The following is a 26345-nucleotide window of genomic DNA, read 5'->3' on the forward strand; positions in this document are numbered from 1 at the left end:
ATACCTGTTTCACAGGCTAAGGAACCTTGATGAATCTCTATATATTGGTCCTCCAAGGGGACCTATAGGAAAGGAACGGGTGATATTTTCCTGGGGCCAGGTTATGTGAGGGGACGTTTCCTTAGCGCATTTACGGCTAGCTGGGTCAAACGTTTAACAGCAATCCATCAGATTGCTGTGTTCGTCAGTAGGATCATCTTCATATGAAATCATTATGATCACTTCTGGAAGTTTTCTATTTCTTTTTTCCGCTGTGAGCATCAAAGGTTCTCTTTTCCACGTCTCCTTTCTCTCTCTTTGCAATTCCTTTCCTATTCGAGATTTCTTGGCGCTTCGATTTCAATGCTCACTGCGACTCTCTTGTACTTGGATCGTCAAAAGACTCCATAACAATTTTCCGGGTAAGGATGTCCTCGGACCCCCTATGGGACTGCTTTCGGCGTTCCCTATCTCGAACCCCTTCACTAAAATCCTGTATCCGCCCCAGATAGGGGTTCCTTGGATCTCTGATTTAACCTGTCAGGTGGGCGGGAATACTTGACATCACTGGCTGTTCAGTTGGGCCACTGGAATTTGATATCGTATGGCGGGAATTTGAGCAAGTTGGCTGGAAAGCGTCCAGGGACAATCCCGTCTTTGTAATATGATAATGAAGCAAGGCTGATTACTACGTAGTGGGCTTTAACGGATCATGTACAATGCATGACACGATAGAGTCCAACCTGAAAGCCAAGAATTGCAACCGTGGACAGCTGTTTGTTGCCACTGACTGTACTGACGAGACCCATGCCAACCAGGTCGAAACAGCAGTCCACTGTTGCAATTCTTGTCTTTCTTGGCTTGGCTTTGAACTCTGTCATGTAGTTGCCCCGTTAAGCTTTCTACGTAGTAATCAGCCTTGGTTCATTGTTATGTTTCTATTCTTGGCTGATCAGATCTGCTATAGATCCTGTGTATACCGGCAGCATTTTCATTTACGGTTCTTACATCATCAGTATATCATTGTGGGTAAAAAAAGAAAGGTCTTCAAAAAGCTTTTGTTGTGTTAGCATTTCAGAACCAAACTTCAGGACACAAATGATCTCATTATTCTCATAAATGCCCGGGGACTGCCCGCGGGGTTGCCCGCAGGAGCAGCACTTTTTATGGCATTTGTCACGTGATCATTTTGAGGAACCTGGGGGCGAGATGCCGAAAAAAGAAACAATACCCCGGAACAGCGCCATTGCCATATGGCCGCCATTTTTTTGTCGTGGTTTTCACATCCTTGAAGGTAATTTAAATCTTCTCCTCCATTTCCTGACTGTAGATGTGGTACCTGGCATTAGAGCTTGGAACCCTCGCTTCTTTATATGCGAAAAAAGAGCACCAATCTAAAGTCTGAATCTTGAGAACCTCTTGAAATCTGCTTCGCTTGCATTTTCATCATGGGAGATATCATTGTTGACACTTTCCACTACGAAGCTCACAGCCTACCGAACGAGGCTTTTGACGTTTTGATTCAGTTCTTCCGAGAGCAGAAGCTTTGCGATGTGATTATCCAAGCCGGAGAGCGAAAGGTGAAGTGCCATCGTGTTGTTTTGTCTTCATGCAGTGCATATTTTCGTGGCATGTTTACGAATGAAATGATGGAGAGTTCTCAAGACACAATCGTAATCCAGGGACTGTCTGAAGAGGCGGTCATTCAGTTGATTAACTTTATGTACACGCGAAAAATAACAATCAGTATTGACAATATTGAGGCTCTTTTGACCGCTGCAGCCGTATTTCAACTTGATTTGGTTGTCCACGCTTGTTGCGAGTTTATGAAGCGACATCTTCACCCATCAAACTGTTTGGAAATGAGAGCTTATGCAGAGCTTCACGGCTGCGTGGACTTTATTGAAGCAGCCGACTCTTACTCAAGGAATTGTTTCTTGAGTCTTATGAACACAGAGGCCCTTCTTAAAACGTCTTTCAGACACTTTCTCTCCATTATTTCTGGAGATGATCTTTACGTCAAACGGGAGGAGCAAGTTTTCGAATCCATCACTGCTTGGGTACGGTACGACTTGATGTCACGTGAACAATTTCTGCCAGACTTGATGACTCATGTACGACTACCCTTGATTGCAACTGAGTACCTCATACAACGCGTTGAACGAGACAGTGCCATTAGAAGCAATGTTGCTTGTCGAGATTTGGTTGATGAAGCCAAGAACGTCAAGCTTTTTCCTTCTTTAGTGAAAGCAAACATCAGAACTCAACCACGCAAATCGACATCTGGGGCTTTGTTTTCTGTTGGTGGCCGTGGGAAGTCAGGCGATCCTCTCCAATGTATCGAATGCTATGACTGGTTTCACAATTGCTGGTTCCAGGTAGCAGAAGTCTCCACCCCACGACGTCATGTTGCTGTGGCTTCAGTAGCAGGGAAAGTTTATGCAATTGGCGGTCATGATGGCTCTCATCACCTTAACACTGTGGAATGTTTTGATCCTGAAATTAACCAGTGGAAGGAAGTCGCATCCATGGAAATTTCACGGCGTGGAATGTCAGCTGGTGTCTTGGAAGGAGTGATTTATGTTGCTGGAGGGTTAGATGAAGCCACCTGCTTTGATACTGTCGAAAGGTAGTTTGCATATTTTGCACTGTAGGCTGATGTTAAAAATTAGATTTCCTTAGGCAAGTGATTGAATCCCCAAAACTCCAAATTGAAGAAACTACACAGATTACTTCACATTGCTTTGATTTTCGACCAAATCTCAGAGAGATACTCAAAACTGGTAAAAGAGAGATACAGGTGTAGCCTGTGCATGACATTACATGTAGTTTAATTGGGAAGAAGCATGGGGATTGTAAAGAGGATAAAAAAGGCAAGAGTTTCACCTCAAACCCTACTCTTTTTTTCCAGTCACCATTCTTGTTGTTGTTGTTCGGCTAACTGATCTCCAAGAGTAGACATAGAGAGAGATGCCTGTCAGTGGACCACTTTGATAATGTCATGCATAATCAAAAAAATTTTTTTGGTATTTTTCATATAGACAAAAAACCACCTCCCTAGAACAATTAATCATGTTGAATTTAGAAAATACACAAAGTTTCATGAAAGTCTTGTTACAACAGTCACAGAAATATGGAATTCCAAACTAGCCAAGTTTTACAAAGAAATGTATCCTTGCCACTGGCATACATTTCATTTCCTTCTTGTGCTTGCAACCAAGTGCATTGAGCAACACTGAAAAGAGGAAATAAAAGTACTCACAGTTGTGGGTACAATTTAACTGTGTTGTCTTCATCCACCCATCCATTTTCTTTTCAGATATGACCCAGAGAGTGATTCCTGGAGTACAGTTGCTCCTATGCTGATGCCCCGAGGGGGCGTGGGTGTAGCAGGCCTGGGAGGTTACCTTTACGCCGTGGGTGGCAATGATGGTGCAGCATCTCTTCAGAGTGTAGAGAGGTACAATCCTCACACTAACAAGTGGAGTCGAGTAGCACCCATGAACCGCAGAAGAGCAGGTGTGACACACAGTATTTAAAGTTTTCCTTTTGTTTGATGTTAATGCATGTTTATAAGCTGTTTACTTGAATTGTATTTGTTATTGTGTACATTGCTGTTTTTGTAGTGGTTAGCATCTAAAACTTTTACTGTCTTGCCCAGGGTTAACACAACATGATGACACATGAACTTCTAGCAAGGCTCCATGTCATCGGGTATCATGACCATGTTGTGTCAACCCTGGGCAAGACAGTAATAGTACCTTTAATATACCCAAATATTTACACATTATTTTATTCAATTGCGCATGTTGGGAAAAATGCTTTACCCACCTCAAGTAAGTTCGCTGGAAATACTGCGAGGGAAGAGGGGTTTCAAAATCCGCAGTTTGTTATTATGGGATTTGAAGCTACAGTACTGTAACGTGTAACTTCCAGAGGGTTTAGGGGTTCAAACCAAATCTTTCAGGCCTTGGGTGAGATATGGAAGGGGATATTTTACGAGGATTTGTTATTTTCAGAACAACATCACTGTCCAAAGATTTTTGTACTCTGACAAAAATTGAAGTGCTATAAAAATGTCCAAAATCCAGAGAATTCATAATTCTTGGATGACAAAATGCCAAGCTTTGCCAAGTGCAAGGACTTCAGATATCATCAATTAACATGGAAATGTGTGGCAAGCAAATCAAAAGAATTAATATTTTGAATACAACTTGGGAACGGGTATTATGTCTCTAATGTACAGCATTTCCACAGGTGTTGGTGTTGCAGTAGGAGGAGAATTCCTCTTTGCCATTGGTGGATTTGATGATTCCTCACCATTGGATTCTGTCGAGAAATATGATCCTCGTACCAACCAATGGACCTATGTGGCAAACATGACAACCTGTAGGGGAGGGGTGGGTGCTGGTGCTATGGGAGGACGCCTGTGGGCCGTTGGAGGCCATAACGGGGAACAATATCTAAACTCAGTTGAGTCCTACAACCTTTTGGCTGATCGTTGGGAGGGAAGTGCTCCTATGCATGTGTTTCGTGCAGGATCTGGGGTGGTGGGAAGTTTTTGTGATGTTGAAGCTCTAAGAAATGTACATGATTCATCTACTCACAGAATCAAGGAAGAGGTTTGAGCAAATTCACAAATGATAGGTGTATAGATAGTACCAGGTTCTGAAAAGAGTGGAGTGAATTTTAAATGACTTGTCGAAATCGCCTTGAGTCTGTGAATCACAGAATTTTAAAGAAATAGGGTTTTACAAGTCTGTAAAGTCTTAAAGGGAATCTGGCTAAAAAAGAAAATGTCCTGTAGACTCCCATATTTAGATTGCTGACCACACAGTGTGACGACTCAGTGATGTCACTTATTAGCATAAATAAACTGTGACAAATATACAGACACACTGAAGCTTGAACTACGTTTCCAGCCAAGATTCCCTTTAAAAAAACTTTTACTTTTCGCTACATGTACCATGATAGTGCCCCACTTATGCATTCATAGATGTACGTATATTAAGTTGTCTCACCGAGTTGAACAATAGTTTAGGTTTGTAACATGACCTGGAAGTGTGTGATTTGTGCACATTTGCCTCTGCTTAATGTTGACCAATCCACACTCACTGGTTGCCAAAACCACTCTAGAAATCCTAGAGCTAAAGGAGGTTCTCATTGTAGCTTCTCTAAAATCCCACAGTTGCAAATGATTCTGCCATGGTACAAGAAGCCTGTGATACACATAGTGATACACATTTCTCTTAAAACGAATCTTCGTCCCAGTTTCTCACATTTTAGTACAAACTGCTATAAATTAGTAAATAACTTCACGTGATCAAATTTGCCATTTCAATTCACAGCAAGACAGTTTGCAAGCAGTTTATTTTTGGAAAGAATGAGACCATTTCCTTGTGTTATTTTGTTAGTTAGTGGTACAATGTACAAAGTAGTTTTCATATTCATATGTCCATATTTTTATCATGTCATTACTTTCACTTCTTTCACTTTGATGCAGAACCATAGATACATTATTTTCATTCTTTAGAAACTAGAATATTCAGTTTCTGTTGTATTTTCACATTCTTATGCGTAGGAATATTCTTCAGTGTGCTGAAAAGGAAAAAGTACGAAGTAGTTGATAATAAAAATGATTTGGGAATGTGTTGGACAAAGAGATTTCAAATGCAAGAAAGTACCACAAAATTTAAGTTTTGCTTTTGTTTAACCCACACTACATGTACATGTACACTTAAGTTGCATTGTTACATTTAATCAGGTTGCTTTCATTTACACATTGTTTTTGGTCAGGCGTTCAACAGCATTATGGCATACATGCAGTTTAATAATACTTTGGTATAGTAACTTCAAAGTTATGTTAGTGACGTGAATAAATTTTGTTGTTAGAAGTGTGCTTAAGGCTTTGATAGAACTTGAAAAACTTGCAGAATCTCTGCAGATAGTGTAGCAAATATGATTGCTTTTTTATGCAGTAATTTAACTGTGGATGTGGTTCTTTAACGAATGAATATAGAGGTTTTAAAGTGGTTAATATCAACTGTTTTTCCAGCGTGTTTACTTTGTAGTCTACATTGTTTGTGGCGTGAAATAAAAAGAAATAATAAAATAGTCTTGAATTCTTGTGTGTATCTTTTTTGAGATAATAATTTTGTTAAAAAATACCTCTTAGGAGTGGATTAGTGAGTGAGCGAGATATATTTTTATGTCACACCAATCAGATTGGGGCTACTATGAACAACCAATCAAATTACCGCTTTTAAAGGTGAACCATGAGTGTGAAGATTTCATCCCGATTTTAGAACGGCCATCTTTGGTTTTCTACAAACAGGGACAGGTTTTCTTGTATTGGCCTTATTCCGACATTTCCGATGCTTTGTTTATTGTGGTAACATCAGGACTTTGTGGGTGGTTTTCAACTGAGAGTTCAATATTCGATAATCAGCCGAGGAATCAAAGTCTTTGGCATACACTGACGTGTGATAATGGCTTTGCTTTTAGTCGCGTTCCATTCGAATGGCACGAGTCGGTCGACTGCAGAATGAACGCAGTATTGGGATGGTGAGCGGGCCTTCTAGAAAAGTTCTCCCTATTTCGCTTTTCAAGAATTATTGGAATGTTCGCGGAAAATACTCTCTAGCCTCGCACGTTTATTTTCAGCTTATGAAGCGGTGCACCCAATCATCAATGCCTGGTTGTAATAGCTAATTAACCTGCGTCTGGTCAGACGCGTAGAGGGATACCATCTACTGAAAATCAAACCCACGGAGTCGCACTTAGAGTACCTTGGTTCCATTTATGATGTAGTAAATACTACTGATTGCTAAAGTTGCAAGCAGAAGTCGAAGAATAAACCAATCACAACGTTCGATACCAGACATCGTGATCAACTGGTTCTTCCTCTTCTGCTTCAGATTCCAATGAGGCACAATCTAGTTTGAATCTAGTATACACTAAATCATAACCGATGGATCCGTACCGTAAGCGGAATCGGAAGGAAATGGAAACATTCTGCTGATTCTTCCGACTCCGTAAAACTTATGACTCCGCTTACGACTGCGATTTTAGGACTTTCGCTACAGTGCGCGGTGGTCCTAGGCCCGGGGAGACTCCCATATAAAAGGACGGGGGTGCTCGTCGGGAATTTTGAACAGAACCCCTAAGAGGTACCAAGATCCTATTTTTGGGTGTGGCTTGAAAAATGTTTCACCCCTAAGACCTACCAATTCTAAACAACACATTATCTCCAGTCATATCTTTTTCGGCCAATACCCTATAAGTTACCCCGGGAACAGTTACCGCTAAAGCTCCCGCTGTGGACCTGTATTGAGACCTTGATAATCTCTTAATTGAGACTGGACACCATAAGAGGTAGCAAAATCGCTTTCTTAACCCCTAAAAGGTACGACGAGCACCCCCATCCTTTTTATATGGGATTTCCCCCCGAGGGTCCTAGGTCGTAAGCGGATCAGTGCGATTAGCCTGCGAGCAGGTTCACGTTTGAATCACCCGCGCGAGAGAAGCGATCCGGCGGGTTGGAGTATGGTGAAGAGGCACCAAGAAATTAGAAAGTACAGTCCGATGCGACTGACTTTTTTTTGACTCCGTCGCTACGCATGGCAACTAATGACCGCATGCAATACCAATGACAGTACCTGACAGATCTATAGTTAGACAGATTATGGGGAAGTCCTTAGGGAAGTCTTGGAGAGGTCAAAGAAGTAATTCCTGGCAACAGAGGTCTCGGTCATTTCGTCGACCTAGAAACGACAGGGTCGAGAGAGACTGGTAAAGATTACGCAATTCAATATGGCGACCATGAACAGAGTTTTGGCTTCGCAGACATGCCATTAGGGACAGCGCGTCTCCCAACCCCAAAATGCATCGGGAACGAAAGAATATCGAGATCGAAATGTATTGTGGGCCAAAATATAATCAGATAGTGGGAGCCTGGTCTCTAACACTTGAAACGCCTGGTTGATTTCAGCTTTAAACCGCAGTTAGCGACCACCAGCCCACGTTTTCTCGAAATATTTCTGAAAGGAAACACAAATTATCCCTCGAACGTCTCAGTCACAGAAATTTTTGCTCATCAGATCAGTTGTGCACCACGGTATTCATTATCTTGCAATTCATTGACCTATTTGTTACCAGTAAACGAACCTTAGCTTGTGTTGTGTATGTAGAAATTATATGTAGTTTCTTTAATTTGATTAACAATAATCGTAACGGCTTGTCGTGTATTTAATGCAGTAATACAGAACTTCATACCGTAATCCCATTATAATTCCACACACATACCAACATTGAAAGCCTGAAAATATATAATATAATATATAATAATATTTATCTGTTTTTTTGTTTCTGCATGTAATGTTTGTTTCAGATTTGTTGCTTAAAAGCAGTAAAAACTCTAGAACAATATGAAATAACTATAAGACAATATTGAAATGACAATAGATGTCAGACATGTACTCAGAGTCCAATTTTCCTTAGAATGTTACTCGAGCCATGTATGGCAAAAAAATATTAAATTAATAGTAAACTTGTTGCAAAATCAATATAGTTCGCACTGTGCCGTTCAGAACTTACATGTACATGTACAAGCATATATCTGTGGTGGGGATCAAGTTGATAAAAATCCTACGGAAATGAGCTGATTGATCAAATATTTATGCAAAGCACGATGCCCAGTATTGTGATAGCTCACTGAAATTAAATGTGTGAAACACAAGACTAGTTTCACCTCATGCCAATAATGATTTCACATGCTTATCCCTGTTCTATTTAACAGAACATCAAAAACATGGTCTAATATTATTATTAATACAAGCTGCTGGAATAGTCTTGAATGACTGCTCTGTCCTTTTTTTGCTAATAACAAAATGATTTCAATTGAAAGAGACCTGGCATGTTCCATATAGGTCGTCCAGAAACAGTTAGAATCAGCTTTTAAAATTTCACTAGTCTGACCTGTAATGATTTCATATATTTTCTAGTGTGAAAATGTTTCCTGCACTAAATGCTCTAAATAATGATATCATCTTCTCTATTTAGCACAGCATCAAACAAACAATTTTGCCAAGGGACCTGTAGATCCAGGTTTTCATTATCCCTGGTGATCTTTTTCATTTTGATAGAAGTAAATTATGATGATGTTCTTCACAATGAAGAAGCTAAAGACCTGTGGATAACATAAGCCAATACCATAAGCCAATATCATAAGCCAATATGGCAGTAGCCTGCTAGAAGGCTAGTGTCAGGTTGCACAGTTATCTCTAGCTGTTCAAATCGTCACGAAAACATGTACAGCCTGCTACTGATCATATCACAAGGGCCATTTTAGAGATGAAAACTTAGGTCAAAAGGTTTCTAAAAGCACTCTTCTATCTTTGTACTACACTAACCACATGTCCTGCATTTTTCATGGGGCAGTGCATTTGGTTCATGTTAGAAGGAGTATTCCTTTCCAACATTGTTGTCTTTCTGTTGTTAAAGGATTTTGTGTTTGCAAAGTTGTGTTGTAAATATCAGAATAGTATTGGAAATGGCTCATGAAATAGGGTTTTACACATAATGCTCAAATTTGTTGTCATTATGCAAATGCTTGATGATCAAAAAATCTCACTATATATTATGCTCAAAAGACATCGGCCAGTTTTTGTCACTGCTATTCCTGCATAATGCTAGATTCTTTTGCCTCGCTATTATGCTCAAAATAATGCCAGCACAATGTGTAAAACCATATAATGACCACTAATGGGGGTGAGGGAAAGATGGAGTGGTCATCAGTGGAAGTCGTGGCACTTCCACAATAAACAAACTAAAAATTTGTTTCACACTGACAAGAATACGGCTTCGTCTCTGCTCATGGGCGACACAAAATATAACCAGTATTGGGTCAGGTGTTGCAAGAAGATCGATTTTTTGATCACTGGACCCGTTAACCATCAGAAAAGAGGGCTGTGCAAGGCTACCACAGCTGCGTTTACCAGAGTAATAACACCACATATATCAGTGCAACTCTGCAGGGAATAGTTACGGCATCGTCAGTCACATTCATGACCCTGCCAATTAGTCACACTGGGAGAGTGGGCAATCACCAAATGACTCTTTTTGTGCGTTCCAACTTCTGGAATGTACTGTGCAAAATCATTGATGACATCAATGATGTCTGGGGGAGGTTGCCAAGCCAGCATCTTACAGTATATGATCTTCATGAAAGGTTGCAGCTCAACATCTACCAGTACCCAATGATTACCACCATTTTGAGGGTTGCCAATGAAAGTTTTGTCATTCCTTTGTCCCACATTCAGAGTGAAAACCAGCCTTTTTAATGGTCCAGGGTTAAGTAACTTAGCTTTCCTCATCATCTCGTTGTGGATATTAACAACGACATTGGGCATAGTAGCATGGTATCATTTTGCATGTCATTAAGCTGTTTTAAAACCCATGTGACGTGATCAGTATAGACCCAGCCTTGCATTCCCGATGCAGCAAGACAGGCAAGCTCATCTGCAGTCAATCCTGTTAATTAGTAACAACATGATATACTTTTCATCTGGCTTTATTAAATATTTTCTAAGGGAGTGGGGTAATAGACCTCAAAAAGTAGAGTTGGAGTGGGCTGCTAGCGGACAAAGATGTATATAAGATTATAAATTTCTAAGCATCACTGCTTTCTAATTCAACAAAACTGTGATACTGTATTGGAGATGGCATCCCCCCAACCCAACCCCCCCCCCTCCCCACCCCCTTTCCACCCTTCCACACCATGTCTAAAACCCTAATCGCATTTTTTCAGCTACAAAATAAGCATATCCCATATTCTATTTTACATCATTTTACTTTTTCGGGCCCGTGCACGCATTTTCGTTTTGTTTATCTTTAAATTACATAAACTTTATTGCATATTTTAGCCGGTTCCAGTACTAGTTCAGGATATACCTGGAAAAATAAGCCTACACATCACGACATCACTCCACATGAAGTCATTTCTTAATTTTCTTTAAAAAAAACCTACCATAACTTGGTAGCACATCGTCAGTAGGATTGTCCCAGATCATGGCTTTGAATTTGTCGATCGATTTCTCGCCGAGTTTTGGGCTGGCGAAAAGCTTTCGAAAACCACCTCATCTCAGTATTGTAAGCACTGGGTTTGCGCTGTCGACGGCTCAACTTTGCAAGGATCATTCTATACATAAATATTGAACAATGCTTGGAGCAATTCAAGTGAAAAATTTTATTCAGGATTTACCTTACCCGCTAAAAATGATAAAATTAACCAGGCCTACTAATGTTAGAGACCAGGTTCCCGCTGTCTTGTTATATTTTGGTCCATAATACATTTCGACCTCGATATTCTTTCGTTTCCAAAGCATTTGGGGTTGGGAGACGCGCTGTCCCTAATGGCATGTGCTTCGCAGCCTTCAAGATCTCTCTTTGCGTTTAACAAAACGGTAAATTTTCCTTGGATCATAGCAATGTCTTCACATGATTTTTATATCTTCTTTAATATTTATGTATTAAATTTTCCTTCTAATTTTGCCAATGGCGCTTTGCAGCTTTGTTTCAACGTCTCGTCATGCAGTTGTGTTTCACTGAGGAGCCGAAGGTTTGCAAGTTCCCTGTCCGCCGAGAAGAAATCTTTGATAGCAGAGGGACCTAGTCTTGGCGAATTTATATCAGGAGAAGTCAATCCTCAAGAGAATCCTTATAAAAGAAAAAAGGGGCAAAGGTATACCTAATAGCAATCGAACTAATCATGTTGCATTTTGTTTATAGTACATATGTAAGTAAGACAGCTGTGAAACATTTTGTCCGGATATAAGTTACATGTAAGCTTTTAAAGTTTTTCTTTCATTTATCAACTACAGTAGAATCCTGATTTGTCAAACCTCTCATTAAACCAAAAGTCATTTCTCTTGAATTTGTCTTACTCTTGATTTTTCAAACACATTTACGTTTCCCATGGAGGTTTGACAAATTCGGATTCCATTTGATTATTGTTCAAACGGTCAGTGTAAAATACAGATTGCAGATTGCAGACTGCACACTGCATACCAGGGGTGATCATGAAATGCAGACTAAGGGTGAAATGCAGACTGCAGACTGTAGGCCTTTGAACTGAATTGTGTTACCATTTCCATCATTGAGAGCTAATGGTAAACAGGCTAACCTGAGCATTATTTAGGGTAACCTGAGTGATATAAAGGCTAACCAGAATGATATTTAGTCTAACCAAAGTATATTCAGGCTAACCGGAGTGCAGACTTTCATTGCGATTAGCCAGAAGAATCCTATTTACAGTCAGCACTCGATAATGGAAATATTACGATATACACTAAAGAGTCTGTAGTCTGCAGTCTGCACTCCGCAGTCTGCGTTTTACACGGACTGACTGATCAAATTTGTAATGAGCTGTTGCTATTCTGCTGTTTTGTTTAGATTGCGATTACCACCATGGCTAAAAACACAGATTCCTATTGGTAAAAATTACCTCAAACTAAAAGAAACACTCAGGGAATTGAACCTGTCTACAGTAAGTATCTTGCCCTGAATGACCCTTAAGTTATGAGACTGATGAAAATCTTATTACTCCACGTTGTTTATCAATACCATGTTGAAAAACTAGGATGTGTATAAAGAAAATCTTTTACCAGGGTATGCCATGTACTGTCTTGGCATACATTGTCCCTTCAGACACACTTTTGCTACCATCTGGATCGACAGAACATCCAGACATATGGTCATCTGTGTCAGAAATTTAGTAATAAAAAGTAATGTAATGCAATCTGTAGAATAAGAGACTCAAAGAGTCTTACGAGTCTGAAAGTCTTAGAGTGTTTAAGTCCCCTACCAGTGATGACAAATTTGTCTGGTGCACTAGTTCACTTGTCCCTTCCTTATGTATAACTGCTTTACGTTTTATTTAGCATATAATTAAAATTATTATTACTTATCACAGTATTGTTGTGGTCAGGCCATTTTGTCGTGATATTTTGGATTATATGTTTGTGTAGGTTTGTGAAGAAGCCAAGTGCCCCAATATTAGTGAATGCTGGGGTGGAGGGGAACATGAAACAGCAACAGCAACCATCATGGTGTGTACTGACAAAAGAAAACAGCAAATAAATGAGTTAAGGAAAGTTAATGTATGTACATAGTTTATAAACATGTACATGTACATACTGGTACGTGTATACCCTTTTAACCACTTGAGTACATACTCTGCAGGCAAATACTGGTACCTTTTTATTAAAATTTTATACCTTAATCAGTTTGTACAGCCAGAAGTTTTAATAAAATCGTTCAAAATATGCTTTTCAAGAAACAGTGCACTAAATATTGACACTGCATCCTTGACCAAAACCTCAGTTTGCTCTCAAGATTCTCATAATATTCCTTGCTTCTTCAGTTTGCAAAATTCTCAATGATTCTGATATATTTCAGATACTTGGTGACCAGTGTACAAGAGGCTGTAGATTCTGCTCTGTGAAAACCAACAAGAAACCTCCTCCGCCTGATCCCATGGAGCCATCTAACACTGCAGAGGCCATCAGTCGTTGGGGTCTGGACTACGTAGTTATCACCTCTGTTGACAGAGATGGTAGGCTGCATTTTGAACTAATAACTCTTTTTTAAATTACTTCTCAGCGAAACACAACCAAATACAAACGGGTATCCCGATATTCAGCTGCTTGACCACAGACCCGATTGAATTGAGTTTATAGTTTAAACCTTTGGCTGATTTAAAAGATAGGGGTCTAAACTAACACATGGTAAAACGGAAGTTTCCCTCAGAGAAAGAGTGAACCAAAACCAAACCTACCGTAATTAAAAGTGAAATTTAGATTTCTGTACACCTGATGCTCTCTGACATGGTCATACAGGTGATGTAAAACATTACTGAAAGTGATGATGGTAAGTGTGCTTCTCATTACCCTTCAAATTTGACCACAAACCTGATTTGAAATTTTCCAAAATTTCATATTTTGCAAATATACAAATCCTGTATTTAATTTGTATTATAAATGAAGCAACAGAAATTAACATCACATTACGTAAAGTATATCATCAAGGAGCTAAAAAATCAATAATTAGAAGCAAGAGTTGGCATTAAATCAATTGACATCTTCTTTATTGACACTGAAAATTTAAGTTGTACTAAAGCATCAGTATTCACCACATTTTGTTAAAATTCTGGACATCACGAGCACTCTTTCAACATTCATACAAATTTATTAAACATGCACATAATATAACACTGATTTAAGATTCAATTAATTATAATCATCTCAGAATCAAGAGCTGACGATGAATGTCTTGTAAGTAATCGTGGAATTTGCAAACATTTTCTTTTTCTTTTTTCAAGACTTACCAGATGGTGGAGCGGCTCATTTTGCAGAGACAGTGACACAAATCAAAAAGAGGTAAAAGAAAGATTACATTATATTATGTACTTTTTGCTATAATTTTAAATGACTGTAGATCATTGAAATCTTTGTGCAGCATTGCATGATCAGTGTGCAGCCGTGGAATTGATTGAGACGGATGTTGATTTATTGTGTTCTCAGCCAATCAGATCCGAAGTCAAAACCTCAGCCAATCAGATTACATGTACCACACTTGCAACCAGCTGCATGCTTTTACATCACACTCTAATGATTTATTTGAATACAATATTTGGATATACTGTATCTCTTCTTGGAGTACTTTCAGATTTAATTTGAAGATGGTCAGTTGTTTAAAAATTCTGTTATAATATTTAGGATTGCAAGTATGTGGATAGGGACATTTTGTCATGCTTTTTTTCCTTTAATGCTCTTTAGAAATCCGTTCATTCTTGTGGAATGTTTGACTGGAGATTTCCGAGGTGACCTCAAAGGTGTAGAGGCTGTTGTCAAATCAGGACTGAATGTGTATGCTCACAATGTGGAGACAGTTAACAGGCTACAGTTGTAAGTTCACTTACTTTTATCTCATTATTAATTCTCTGGGGGTTGTTGTGGGGGGAAGCAGTGTGGTCCTAGGTTAGAACACTGGATCATGCCAGATTATGAGGCCAGATTCAAGCTCTGCATTGTGTTGTGTTTTTGCAAAAGCCACTTCCTCCCAAAGTGCTTGGAGCTTTCCACTCAGCTGTGTAAAATTAATGGGTAGAGCTGACGTTATGGCTGTAACCTGTAACAGCTGTTACAGCTGAGTATGCTTGATGGACAAACAAAGCAGCAAGCTTGTTATGGGTGTGGAGATCAAGGCAACAGGCAACTCAATGACAAACTTTTAGGAGAACCTGGCGAAAAATATCAAAGGCTAATCTGGCATTGGGCTAGTATACTACCTGAGAAGAGTGACAATGCTTAGACTCGACTGTGTGGACCAGTTTCATGCAAGTGTAACTTTATCTTGCTGTACCAGTACCATTATCATGTCTGCTGCTTCTATTTAAGAAGTAGAAAACATGTACCGTGTTTCTATCAAGTTTTAGTAGAATTCTACTAGTATACTAATTGAATTGCTGCAATCTGATTGGCTGAGCTTCTCTTATTCTATTCATTCATTCATTCATTCTGTTTATTTGCCTTTTCTATCAGCCTTTTCTATCAGCCACTATCAGCCATTAGTATCACCCAACTAGTGGACTAATGCAAATCCTGCATTTTGATTGGCTACGCTACTAGGGGACTATTAGTAATAGTCATCAAGTAGCGAAATTGGCGCCATCGAGCGTGACGCTTTCTTTCGTTTTATTCCGAAATAAATATTTCTTCAACTTGCATTTGCTAACTTTATTATTACCTTTTCTGTCCGACTAGTTGGGTGATACTAAAACAATTAGACCCTTCGCCCTCAAGGGCTACGGGTCTAATTGTTAATTAGAATGCAGTAGCTGTCGGTCGTCCACGAAATGCGACGTTTTTTACGTTTTTCCGAAGTTTTGGAAGAAAGTTAAGATGTAAATGGATAATTAAATTCCTGAGAAGACTAAAAGAAGGACGTTAACAGTTCTTGACTTTAAAAACTTAAAATTATTGAAAAACCGGTGCGCACGCACAAACAACTGCAAATTGACCAAGGACAATTCAATTCGTGCGATTTTGTTAAAGTGTAAAGTTCAATAATGCGTCGAAAAATATTTGGAAACCATTATTTGTGTTAATTTAAATTAGAATGCTACTAAAACAATTAGATTATTCGCTCTCGATTTCTATGAGGCGATAGTTGATTCGGCCTTCGGTCTCGTCAACTACACCTCGTTAAAATCTGGAGCTCATAATCTAATTGCTAAATAGAAACACGATTTTTAACCAATCAGCGCTCGTATTTTCTTAGGACTGTTTTCTAACAGACTGTACTTGTTAGTACTATTGTTTAATGGATTGTTGTTTTATTGAAGGCTTGTGCGTGACCCTAGAGCAAACTACAGACAGTCCCTGGAGGTGCTAAGGCATGTGAAGCGAATTCAGCCTGACATGGTGACTAAAAGTTCTTTGATGCTGGGACTGGGTGAAACAGATGATGAGGTCTTACAAGCAATGAAAGGTATTAGACACTTCATCTCTGCTACCAAATCAATTTACAGCAGCTCCGATACTTACACCTTTTCTTTTATTGACAAACTTTTCTTGTCAAGGAAACTCTGATTGATTTATTTACACACAAGCACAACACTGGTTCTTTTGTTTCCCTTGCTGTTTTAGCTAAGTATGGTACTTCTTAAGAGGTGCAAGGTAACAGATGTTGGGAGGAGGGGCTTGTAAATACAGAGGTCTTGAGTTCTGTAAGAGCTATTCAGTGCTATAGCTTTCTGTTCTATTTGAGATCTTGTGACTACTCAGTGTGATAAAGAATTCCCTTGGCAGAGAAAGGAAGTTAATCTGTTATGTGTGGACGAGAGACTGGGAAAAGAGTTTGAGGAGGGAGGGGGGGTGGAGTGTGGTTGCAGAGTGTGGCTGTGTATGGATTTTTGTTTTAGCATGAAGAAATTCCCGAGAAAATAGTCATGTTTACTCTAAATTGTGTCTCTTGCTTTTACTTAATCTTCCCTTTGCTTAACAGATCTCCGTGAAGCTAATGTAGATTGCGTGACATTAGGACAGTACATGCAACCAACAAGGCTACATCTTAAGGTAACGTAACTTTCACGCAGATAGCCAAGAAGGTAGTTATATCTTTAACCATCGTGTCCTATTCCCTACATGAGAAATAGGGAAGATATCCGTTTACAAACATTGTTTGTTATTTAAATGTCCAAAACGTTAAACAAAAGAACTCTTTGTTTCACGAGCCAGTAGTTCTCTGGATGGCATATTAATAACAATAGGTGAAGTCACTGATATCTTTGCTATAGAGCCTTAGTTACATCTTTAGGAAGTCATAAATTTCATTTCAAACGTGTCCCGTATCAGTTAATGGCGTCAATAGGACTTCTGTTGTACTCATAGTAATTTAGCTTGCTTATACATAAGCGCGTACGTGTTCAGGCATTGCCTATTCCTCAGGTTAGCTTTATTTTATCTTATTCTTTCTTTATTTCTTGTTTAGGTCACTGAGTACATTACTCCTGAGAAGTTCAAACACTGGGAGTCAGTTGGAAATGAACTCGGCTTTGCGTATACAGCGAGCGGACCGCTTGTACGATCCTCTTACAAAGCGGGTGAGTAAAAAACTACATACTCTGTTAGCCTTTTCGCGCTCCAACACAGACATACAAACAATAAGTAAGTAAACCTTTATTTTTCTTGGTAACTCTATCAGCTGTATGAATAAAACTGCTATCAATAGAGACCCTGCTAAAAATTAAAAAAGTACAAATCTGTAAACCTTACAATATGCGTAGAAATTAGATAAAAATTAGTTTAATAAAGACAATCATTTTAACTAACTAGCTGCATGTAACAAACAGACGAACAGACATAATTGTTTTCCTTTAGTAAAGTAAATCCTGTAGTAAAAACAATTTCCAAGCCCCGGCGAAACTCGATTGTCTGGGAAAACATTCTGTTGTAGGTGGCTTTGGGTTGCTATTGAATAGGCATATGTGTTTTGCTGCTAGATGGCCTTTTAGAATTTTGTATCCCATACTGTTAGCAGCCTTGGTTTTCTTTGCAATAGCTTAAGCACTCCATGTTTACGAAGACAGTTCACCATCTGGTCCCTGTTGCTCAAAGAAAGGCGTTAATCACCCAATAAATCTCTCTACTGCTTAGTTTGTTTTGTTCACACTTTCAACCGGGCCCAGTGTTTTTGCCTAGTAGCATCCTAACCCTGCGGTCTTCGTCGCAACACGACGTACTGTTCTGTCGTGATGATGACGTGTTCTCGGGAGTGTTCGCGCTATTTTCTGATTGGGTAATACGAAACGGAAACACTTTGAAGTGTTATACGAAGATCCTACGAAAACGGCTCTACAATGTAGCTCAGTCCATGTAAAATATTTATTTTTACTTTTTCTTTTGAACAGGAGAGTTCTTCCTGACGAACTTGCTCAAAACTCGAAGAGGAAGCACAGAAGATCAGCAAAGTACAGAGAGATGAAAGGTGGCAAGTGGAAGGTCAAATCTGACAACTTGTTTGTCTAACGCGTTTTATACGCGCGTTATCAGCATTCGTGCCATTCTCGAGACATTAAGTCTAGGACGCAAAGACGTTGAATTTTTATTTGTTAAAACCGCGAGAGTCAAGGTTTCCTGTACTTGGAAATTTACAGAATATGCTTTATTTGAAATCAAGAAACGATGATGATAATAACGGCAAAAAAATATGTATTTCGCAGTCCTTTCGTGCGCGTGACTCACACGTTTCACGCGTGGCAGCTGAACATGTCGTTGGCTGACATTAATTGTATGCACATGCTGTGACAGTGGAAGGGTAGATGTATTTTCCTCCGCGGAATTCTTTCACAGTACCAACATGTTCATGATAAGACCATAAAGCAGTTTTCACGTGAGTGTCAAAATTTTAATTAGTGTCAAAATTTTAAAATTCGTGTTTGCTTTGGTTTTGCATTTCTACGCTGATTGACAGGCTTAAAAAACACCCTCCACTTAGTAATCGAATCAGATGTAAAACCAAAACCAATTGTGACTCTCTCGCACTCGTTTCCCCGGCGCGTCTCCTCAGCTACTTATGTTTGCTTCGTGTTTTGATTGGTTCACTGAATTGTCTGGGTGCTTTGTGATTGGCCAGAGTGATTACTTTGGTTCTGGTTTTTCGACGCTTAATTGGAAACTGCTCTATTTAATGGATGTTTGATTTACATAACTGACAGACGCTGCGCACAACGTCCAAGGAAACGCGGGAGAGAAAGATGTGGCTGCTTGATGATGGAAGGCCACCTTTCAAAAGAGTATCATTTTAGCTACAAATCATGATGCACTGTAAAAGAAACTATTTAAAAAAATCATTATTTTTTAAAAGCTTTTTCTCCTTATTAATTCGGTTTGAACGGACTTTACCCCGGCAAAAACTAAAATGTGTCGTTCACGGAGATTTTGGTTTGAGTTTCATCTCACTTCCCTTGAGGAAGCTCCAGTACCAATGATAATCACTGTCTCCATAGTTACTATTCAGACTCGAATGGTAACTGTTGTGATACCACCAGGCTCCTCTGTAGGTTATAGCGCAGTTATCGCTGTTTTTGTCATTATCCCGGTCCTTGGTAGTGAAAGCCATGCCGTTATGGTGTTTAAGTTGATCGGTTGCTGAGCCAGAATAGAAATCAACAAACAGTGTGTAGTTAGTTGCCTCGTTAGTAACCGAAAAATTACTATACATGGCATATTTATTCCCATGGGATGTTGTGTTGATTTCCACTCGCAGCTGGCTCGGAATCTCAGTCAGTTGATGAATCTTTTCGTTTCCAAGCCAATACTCTCCTCTGACGTCACCAAAGCCGTTCTTATACTCGTTCCAGTCCCTGAAGAAGCCAACAAACCCATTGAAGCGTTTATGAAAGACAGTCCAGCCACCGCCATCTGTCTTCATGTCACAGTACACTTCAAAACTGGTTTTGTTTGTTGGGTTGACTGTGTACACTCCACTTTCCTTGAAGCCAGCAGTAAACAGCTCGGCGCAGTCTCGGGCTGAAGACAAAACAATTGGTCAATGGAAGAAATAAGCAGCTTCAAAGTTAAGTTCTGTTTTCTAACTCATTTGCAAATAAAATAATTCTTTTCCACAACTCACGGTTAAAGGAAAACAAAGTCATGGTAGTACACAAAGAGCGTTTTTGCTATTTAGAATCCGGATTTCGAGAAACGTATGCCAGTAACCAACTAAGTTATATGACAATCTTTAGGTTCTCTTTCCCACAATAAAACCTTACTAATTTAACCAACAAGGGATAAAAGAAACAATATACAAATAAAATAGACATGTTCATGATAAGATCATACAGCGATTTTCACTTGAGTATCGAAAGGTCTTTCGTATTTTCTTTGGTTTCGCATTACTTTGCTGATCGATTGCTTCAAAAACTCTTGCCACTTTGTCATCCAATCAAATTTGTAGTTTAATGATGGTTATTACTCAACTTTTCATTAAAAGACAGCCCGTATGTATGTTAAACAGTCGGCTTACCAGTCTTTACAATCAGTTGCACCTCAGTCTCCACATGAACGAACTCGCTTCGTGCAGAGCAGATATAGGTACCACTGTCTTCTGCCGTCAAACTGTTTATCTTCAGTTGTCCTCCTTCCATTTGTGAGCGATCCTCTGGAATGTCTCCTTTACATTTTGTCCACGTGATACTGGGTACTGGGTGTCCTTTTGCAGAACAGTTCAGCGTGACTGACTGTCCATGGTAACGTTCTATCTTGTCTGGCGGCTTGACTGTAAACTGAGGCAACACATTGACTATCAGAGCTGTCATGGCGTGTGATGTGCCCAGGGCGTTGGTAGCGGTGCAGATGTATGTTCCTGCATCTTTCTTGTCCGTCTTTGTTATGGTTAAGGTATGACCTTGCACAGTTGCTCTTTCACTGGGAAGTTGATCGAAAAGTTTGGTCCAGGATACGACCGGAGGGGGATATCCAATGACCCGGCATTTAGGGAGCTTGACATCCTTTCCACTCTCAGCGTAGATCGGTCCAGTGGGAAGGGAGATGAGAGGACGAGCTGCACAGGAAAGGTTGCTATTTTAAAGTTGTGCATAACACAATATACAGCGGAAAATAGAAGCTACATAATTACATTATTCTCACGCCATTGTTATCACGCCAATATATAGAACAGCTGTATAGGAGTACATTCTTGTCCAATTTGGAAAAAATGGATTAAAAATAATGTTACAAGGAATTTTAGTGGGGCACCCAAGTGATTTCACTCCAAGAAAGGAAATTGTTCATGTTGAACAAGTCAAAACCGATAGTTTGGTTCTTGAACTGGTACAACTAGGTTTGCTTTCAACAACCTGATTCTAGAATATTTTCAGCGTATTACTATTATTATTGTTATTATAATTATTATTATTATTATTATTTGCTTTTCCCAATCAGAACTGAATCAAATCAAAAACCTCTTGTCCATTTTCCCCTCATGATTAGTGCCATCTTTTTGCGCCCTGATAAGCAAATTAACCAAGTGTGAAAAGATAAGTACCTTTGACATTGAGTGTAACAGACGCCTGTACGGTGCCCTGGTCAGTACGAATTGTACACACGTACAATCCATTATCACCGACTGTCGCATTCTTGATATGAAGAGCTCCTTTGATGATTGAATATCTTCGTGTGGGGAGAGATCCTTCTTCTTTGGACCAAGTCACTGTTGCGTCAACGTTTTTCTCCGATGAGCACTTGAATATCGCGGACTGATCCAGAGAAACGGTCTTAACGGCCGGTGTCACCACAATCCCTGGGGCAGGAATAACATTCCCTGGCTCCCCCCTAAATGGCTGCAGAGAAGTCGGAGTTGGTGAGGTGGGTTCTCCGGGATCACCCTTTTCGCCCTTTGTTCCAGGGGGTCCGGGAAGACCCGGGTATCCGGGAGGCCCCTGCGGCCCCTGTGGTCCGATCTTTCCTGGGGGTCCTTGCACACAAATCTGACTTTTGCTAGTGCAGATCTTTCTCGTTGCAGTGTTGACGGATTGTGTGATTTGTTGTTGTATCTCTGGAGATAAAGCATTGTTGTCTCCTTTGGAGGATTCAACATTTCGTGGGTTTCTTTGCGGAGCCGTTGAAGAACTCACGGACTCAGCATTTGAGGAACGAATCCCTGTGAGAAAAATCAAAGAGAGTAAATACCGTACATTAAAAATGTAAGGCCGGATGTCAATGATTTAAAGTCTACAAAAGAATTTCAAACCTCAGTTCTGAAGTGATACAGGAGATGGAACAGGGGTCTAGGATTAGGTCATGTTTGAGATAACAAATTGTATATTAGATAACATATTCTAGTTCAGTAAAACTCAAAACTTGGATCGCCTGAGGCTCACTGTGCAGCTCACAGCTATGTATGCATACTCAAGATCTGTATTGATGAATATAGGGTACGGCAAGCGCAGCAAAATACAGTGGAAGCGATGGAAAATAATTAGGGAAAAACTTCATCTGGAAGGGCTGAGTTGAAAATATGGAACAGGAATTGTGCTGTAAGTGATAAAGTCTTGTTGACTAAGGTCAAACATCAAGGCACATAATTTTCTATCAAAATACTTTGCAGGTAGCTCGCGGAACAGGTGGCTTAGAGCATGCGTTTTGTACTTTGTCTTTGGGATATTTAAATATAAAATCTAAAAATTGCTAAAGAGTCCCCATTACCCCCGCAGCTTTGCCTCTCAAACAAACTTGCCCATTATGTTCCGCCAGCTATGCAGGCTATATATAGCTAAGAGGCAAAAACAGTCACGCTTCACACATACCTTTGTTCGACGGAATGTCTGTTGTTGTTGTCTTCTGTTGGTCTTTTTCCAGAGCCTGGATTCTCTCATTGTGAGTTCTTAGCTCCCATGCCAGTCTCATAAAACCAACACCGTAGAAAACGATGCTAATCAGGGTCATGAAACAGCAGCAACCAACAAGAAGGCGAGAAGAGACTCCACTGGCAGCACTCGTCATTGTGGACCGCACAATAACAACTAACTTCTGATGAAATTTCAACGCGACGTCAGCAATTTAAGTCAATGCCTTAGCTGAACGGGAAGTACATAACATGATATCCTGTTTTGAAGGCAAAAGAACTGAAAATGATATCTGTTGGCTTTAGGTCAGAACACTTTGGCGGCTGCCTGCCCTGCGCTTTCAGCGGAAGAAGTTTTGGTTTTATTTGGTTTAAAGCTAAGGTTTTATGTAACCCTTTTAAAGACGCTGTTTAAAGTCATTTCACACTTCGTAGATTTTTCTTTTCTTGTCAACTCGCGGAATCTGGAGTGTTTTAACAAGATTTTAATATCCCAAGAGAAGTGTGACTTTCTTTGCCTTTTCATAAAGCACTCCAGACTCTATGGGTTGACATGGAAAGAAAAATGTTTTGCAATCCGGGGTCAAACAGAAGGAACTGATGAAGGATCGACGTTAATTCCACGGCGTTACGACATCCGCTTGATCCATTTGAGATCAACTTCCCGTTTTACTTCTTACTGTAACAGGAGTATCTAGCAAGATCACTCATAAACAGTTTATCGTGGTTTTAATGAGTAAAAGTGGAAAGTCAACCTCAGTTTGTCAGTAATTTTCAGTTTTGTCAGCCTCGCGCCCGTGAGCTCTCAGAGCCCATCTGAAACAGTTGATTCCCCTTTCTGATTGTCATATAGGTTGCAGGTCGCGGTTCTGTGAACTAGTTCAATTAGGATTGCCCCTAATCTAAATCTAATTGACCGGTTCATTCTGTTATGGGTGGTGGTGGTGTTGGTCGTTGGGGGTGGGGGGGGGGGGGGGAGGGGTTGTATCGGAGTCGCGGCATTATTCCTTACGTTTCTTGCGACCATTCTCCAGTTACTAATCATTTCGGAAGCAAGGTGAAAGAGTCGTATTCTATCTACATGGCCTTATTCTGTAACGTGATAGTAATGAATAAAAACCAGTTATAAAAGTCACCGGCCTCTGTTTTCGCGGCCCTGCTTCTCATTTTCGCTTCTTTTTTCGCCCTTGCGTCAAGGAAACCAGGCTAACTGTGACATAACGGTATGGTTTCGCGGCATTGCGGTTCAGTAGCCCCCAGTGACCCCCTTGTCAGCGGTAACAACTATTTGCAATTTTATAATTTCATACAATTTATACTCAAAAAGCACAGAGTTTAGAGTCCTATGCAGGGGCTCCTTTGCCTTCTCACGCAAAACCTTTTTGCTTTTAATTTGGGGAAGGAAGGTAAGATTGCGTAACAAACGAATAGAATGTGGTTAGGACGTCCACAAACTGTGACTGTTTTGATGGGGGCGTGTTCGTCTAGTACATTGTTGAATAATTGAATAACATGTTAAACGCGTACAATTTATCTTCAGGGTCATCCAAAACATCCAGAACGGACCAGGGTACTTGCGAAACTTCAGCAAGAAATTGATCGGGCCGGTAATGTTTGAAGCTTCTTGTTGTAACATAAGTTGGCAATGTGTGGTACAGAATGAAAAAGCACCTTAGATCCGTAACTGGTTGGGATTCGTTATTTCTTAAAATTGTTTAAACCTTGAATAGAATACCCTTTAATGGGATTTTTAATAGAATACATGATTTTTTATTGGATCATTTTATCCGTGTGTTCATCCATCAGGGAGCCACGTGGCCACGTGATATACTCAGGTCTTAACTTTTCCCAAATGTAAATGAAATGCCGTCCTCTAATATAATAGCTCTATATGGACAATGCGTGACAAAACAATTAATTGCTTATCACAGCTACTTACACCACTGATATTCAATCAGGCTTGGTCACACGAAGCAGTGGGATTAATGGAGAAAGTGATTTTACTCAATCCGTGAATACTTGGATTTGTATACGCTACTATGTCGTTCTTGTTAATCCCCTAGAGTAGAAGTTTAACTTCTTTCCTCTTTGTTTATGTACAAAACACTCTGATACTAATTGTGAAGGACCAATTACCTTACACCAAGAGAAGATCAAGGTAAGAAGGTGAATCCCCCATTTAGGTCTTACATCCAAGCAATGGAAGAGAAGATCAAGGTACTTCCCTGGGTCTTTTCTTGCCGTCTTGCACTGACTATAACAGTTTCTATTTCAATAACTCTAAAACTTGGTGGTGGTACTTTGTTACAATAAAATGTAAAATAAGTCCAACCTGCTCATAGCTTTCGGCGCTAATCTCCGGTTTCTGTAGCATGAAGTAGTTAGGAGTTTTGTTATCCCCGCCAGTTCACAAAAATTCAGAGTAAAGTGCCATGCCCAAAAACACAACGCAATGTCCCCGGCCATGCCCGCAACTGCAGGACCGCACGACTTCAAGTCCATTAGCTCACCGCGCCTTCCGCGCCATAATAAATTTCCACTGGGGCTGATATTGGCAGTAAAAGTCAATATCAAAGATAACGCCCTTTGATGGTCACAGACGGCTGTTCCAAAGAAATACGATTGCTAATTATAATTAAGCTATTTAACAAATTCATGTCGGCTTTTAGTTAAGCGTCTGCCTTCTTATTTATGATGAATTGTGTCATGACAGTGTTAGCGTAGCTGTGGATCCCACGAGGCGTAGCTAAGTGGACTTTGACGATGTTATGGCGAGGTTTATCAGCAGTAATAGGACAGCCGCATGAAAAGCTGGCATCAATTTGTTAATTATACTAACTGAAAACCAAATTAAAAAGATCAAGCGTAGACATCACACAAGAGAAAAGGCTAGTTGGAAGTACGAGGAGGCCTGAATTTCTTTTAGCCGACATGATTCCAAAACTCACCACGTAATAAACTTAAAACTGTACAATCATTCAAAACTAAAATGGAGAAACGAAATTTCTATAACTAGCCTTTTTTCCACTTGGAAATTCTTCTTGAACTGACCATCTGAATTATTATGCAGTTCAGTCCACTCGCATCAGATCGGAACTCAATCAAACAAGACAAAATAAACAAATCCCATTTATCGAGTTCCACGTTAAACTTTGACTGAAAAATGTACTTTTTTTTTACTTACAGCTGCAGATTATGAATTTATAGTCCTGCATACGAATCTCAGACGATTTTACATGAAACGATTTGCTCTTAAAAGAACTCCTTTTTATATGCCATTTGTCGCTTAAATGGGGAACTGACAACACTATGGGGTGAGTTGGGGGTAGTTAGAAAAATACCGCATAGAATACTGAGCAAAACGGTTGGGGAGTGGAAAAAGATCAATCGGGTAAGACAGAAAAAAAGTATCCTGCCGGGCTGGAAGGAGGAAAACCAATATCGAGCAGCACAAATTCATT

At 39.8% G+C, this 26345-nt stretch overlaps 3 protein-coding genes across 3 annotated transcripts; 2 read left to right on the forward strand and 1 right to left on the reverse strand.

The window, feature by feature from the left end:
• The first annotated feature begins 112 nt into the window (after positions 1–112).
• Positions 113–5873, forward strand: LOC145498688 (kelch-like protein 8). Its single transcript, XM_081478602.1, has 3 exons — positions 113–2608; positions 3299–3498; positions 4237–5873. Exons 1-3 carry the CDS (start codon positions 1428–1430, stop codon positions 4605–4607), a joined length of 1752 nt encoding a protein of 583 aa, XP_081334728.1. The 5' UTR covers positions 113–1427; the 3' UTR covers positions 4608–5873.
• Positions 5874–7787: 1914 nt separating this feature from the next.
• On the forward strand, positions 7788–19342 carry LOC145498695 (lipoyl synthase, mitochondrial-like). The gene is made up of 12 exons (XM_081478612.1): positions 7788–7815; positions 11400–11441; positions 11547–11719; positions 12430–12523; positions 13005–13085; positions 13435–13591; positions 14357–14414; positions 14814–14942; positions 16382–16527; positions 17044–17114; positions 17530–17641; positions 18449–19342. Exons 1-12 carry the CDS (start codon positions 7792–7794, stop codon positions 18520–18522), a joined length of 1161 nt encoding a protein of 386 aa, XP_081334738.1. The 5' UTR covers positions 7788–7791; the 3' UTR covers positions 18523–19342.
• Positions 19343–19415: 73 nt separating this feature from the next.
• LOC145497607 (uncharacterized) lies at positions 19416–23831 on the reverse strand. Its single transcript, XM_081477427.1, has 4 exons — positions 22847–23831; positions 21586–22200; positions 20566–21102; positions 19416–20069 (listed from the first exon to the last, which is right to left on the reverse strand). The coding sequence occupies exons 1-4, from the start codon at positions 23040–23042 to the stop codon at positions 19468–19470; spliced, it is 1950 nt and encodes a 649-aa protein (XP_081333553.1). The 5' UTR covers positions 23043–23831; the 3' UTR covers positions 19416–19467.
• Between the last annotated feature and the right edge of the window lie 2514 nt (positions 23832–26345).

This window comes from Orbicella franksi, chromosome 9 (genome assembly GCF_964199315.1).
Source record: "Orbicella franksi chromosome 9, jaOrbFran1.1, whole genome shotgun sequence".
NCBI lineage: Eukaryota > Metazoa > Cnidaria > Anthozoa > Scleractinia > Merulinidae > Orbicella > Orbicella franksi.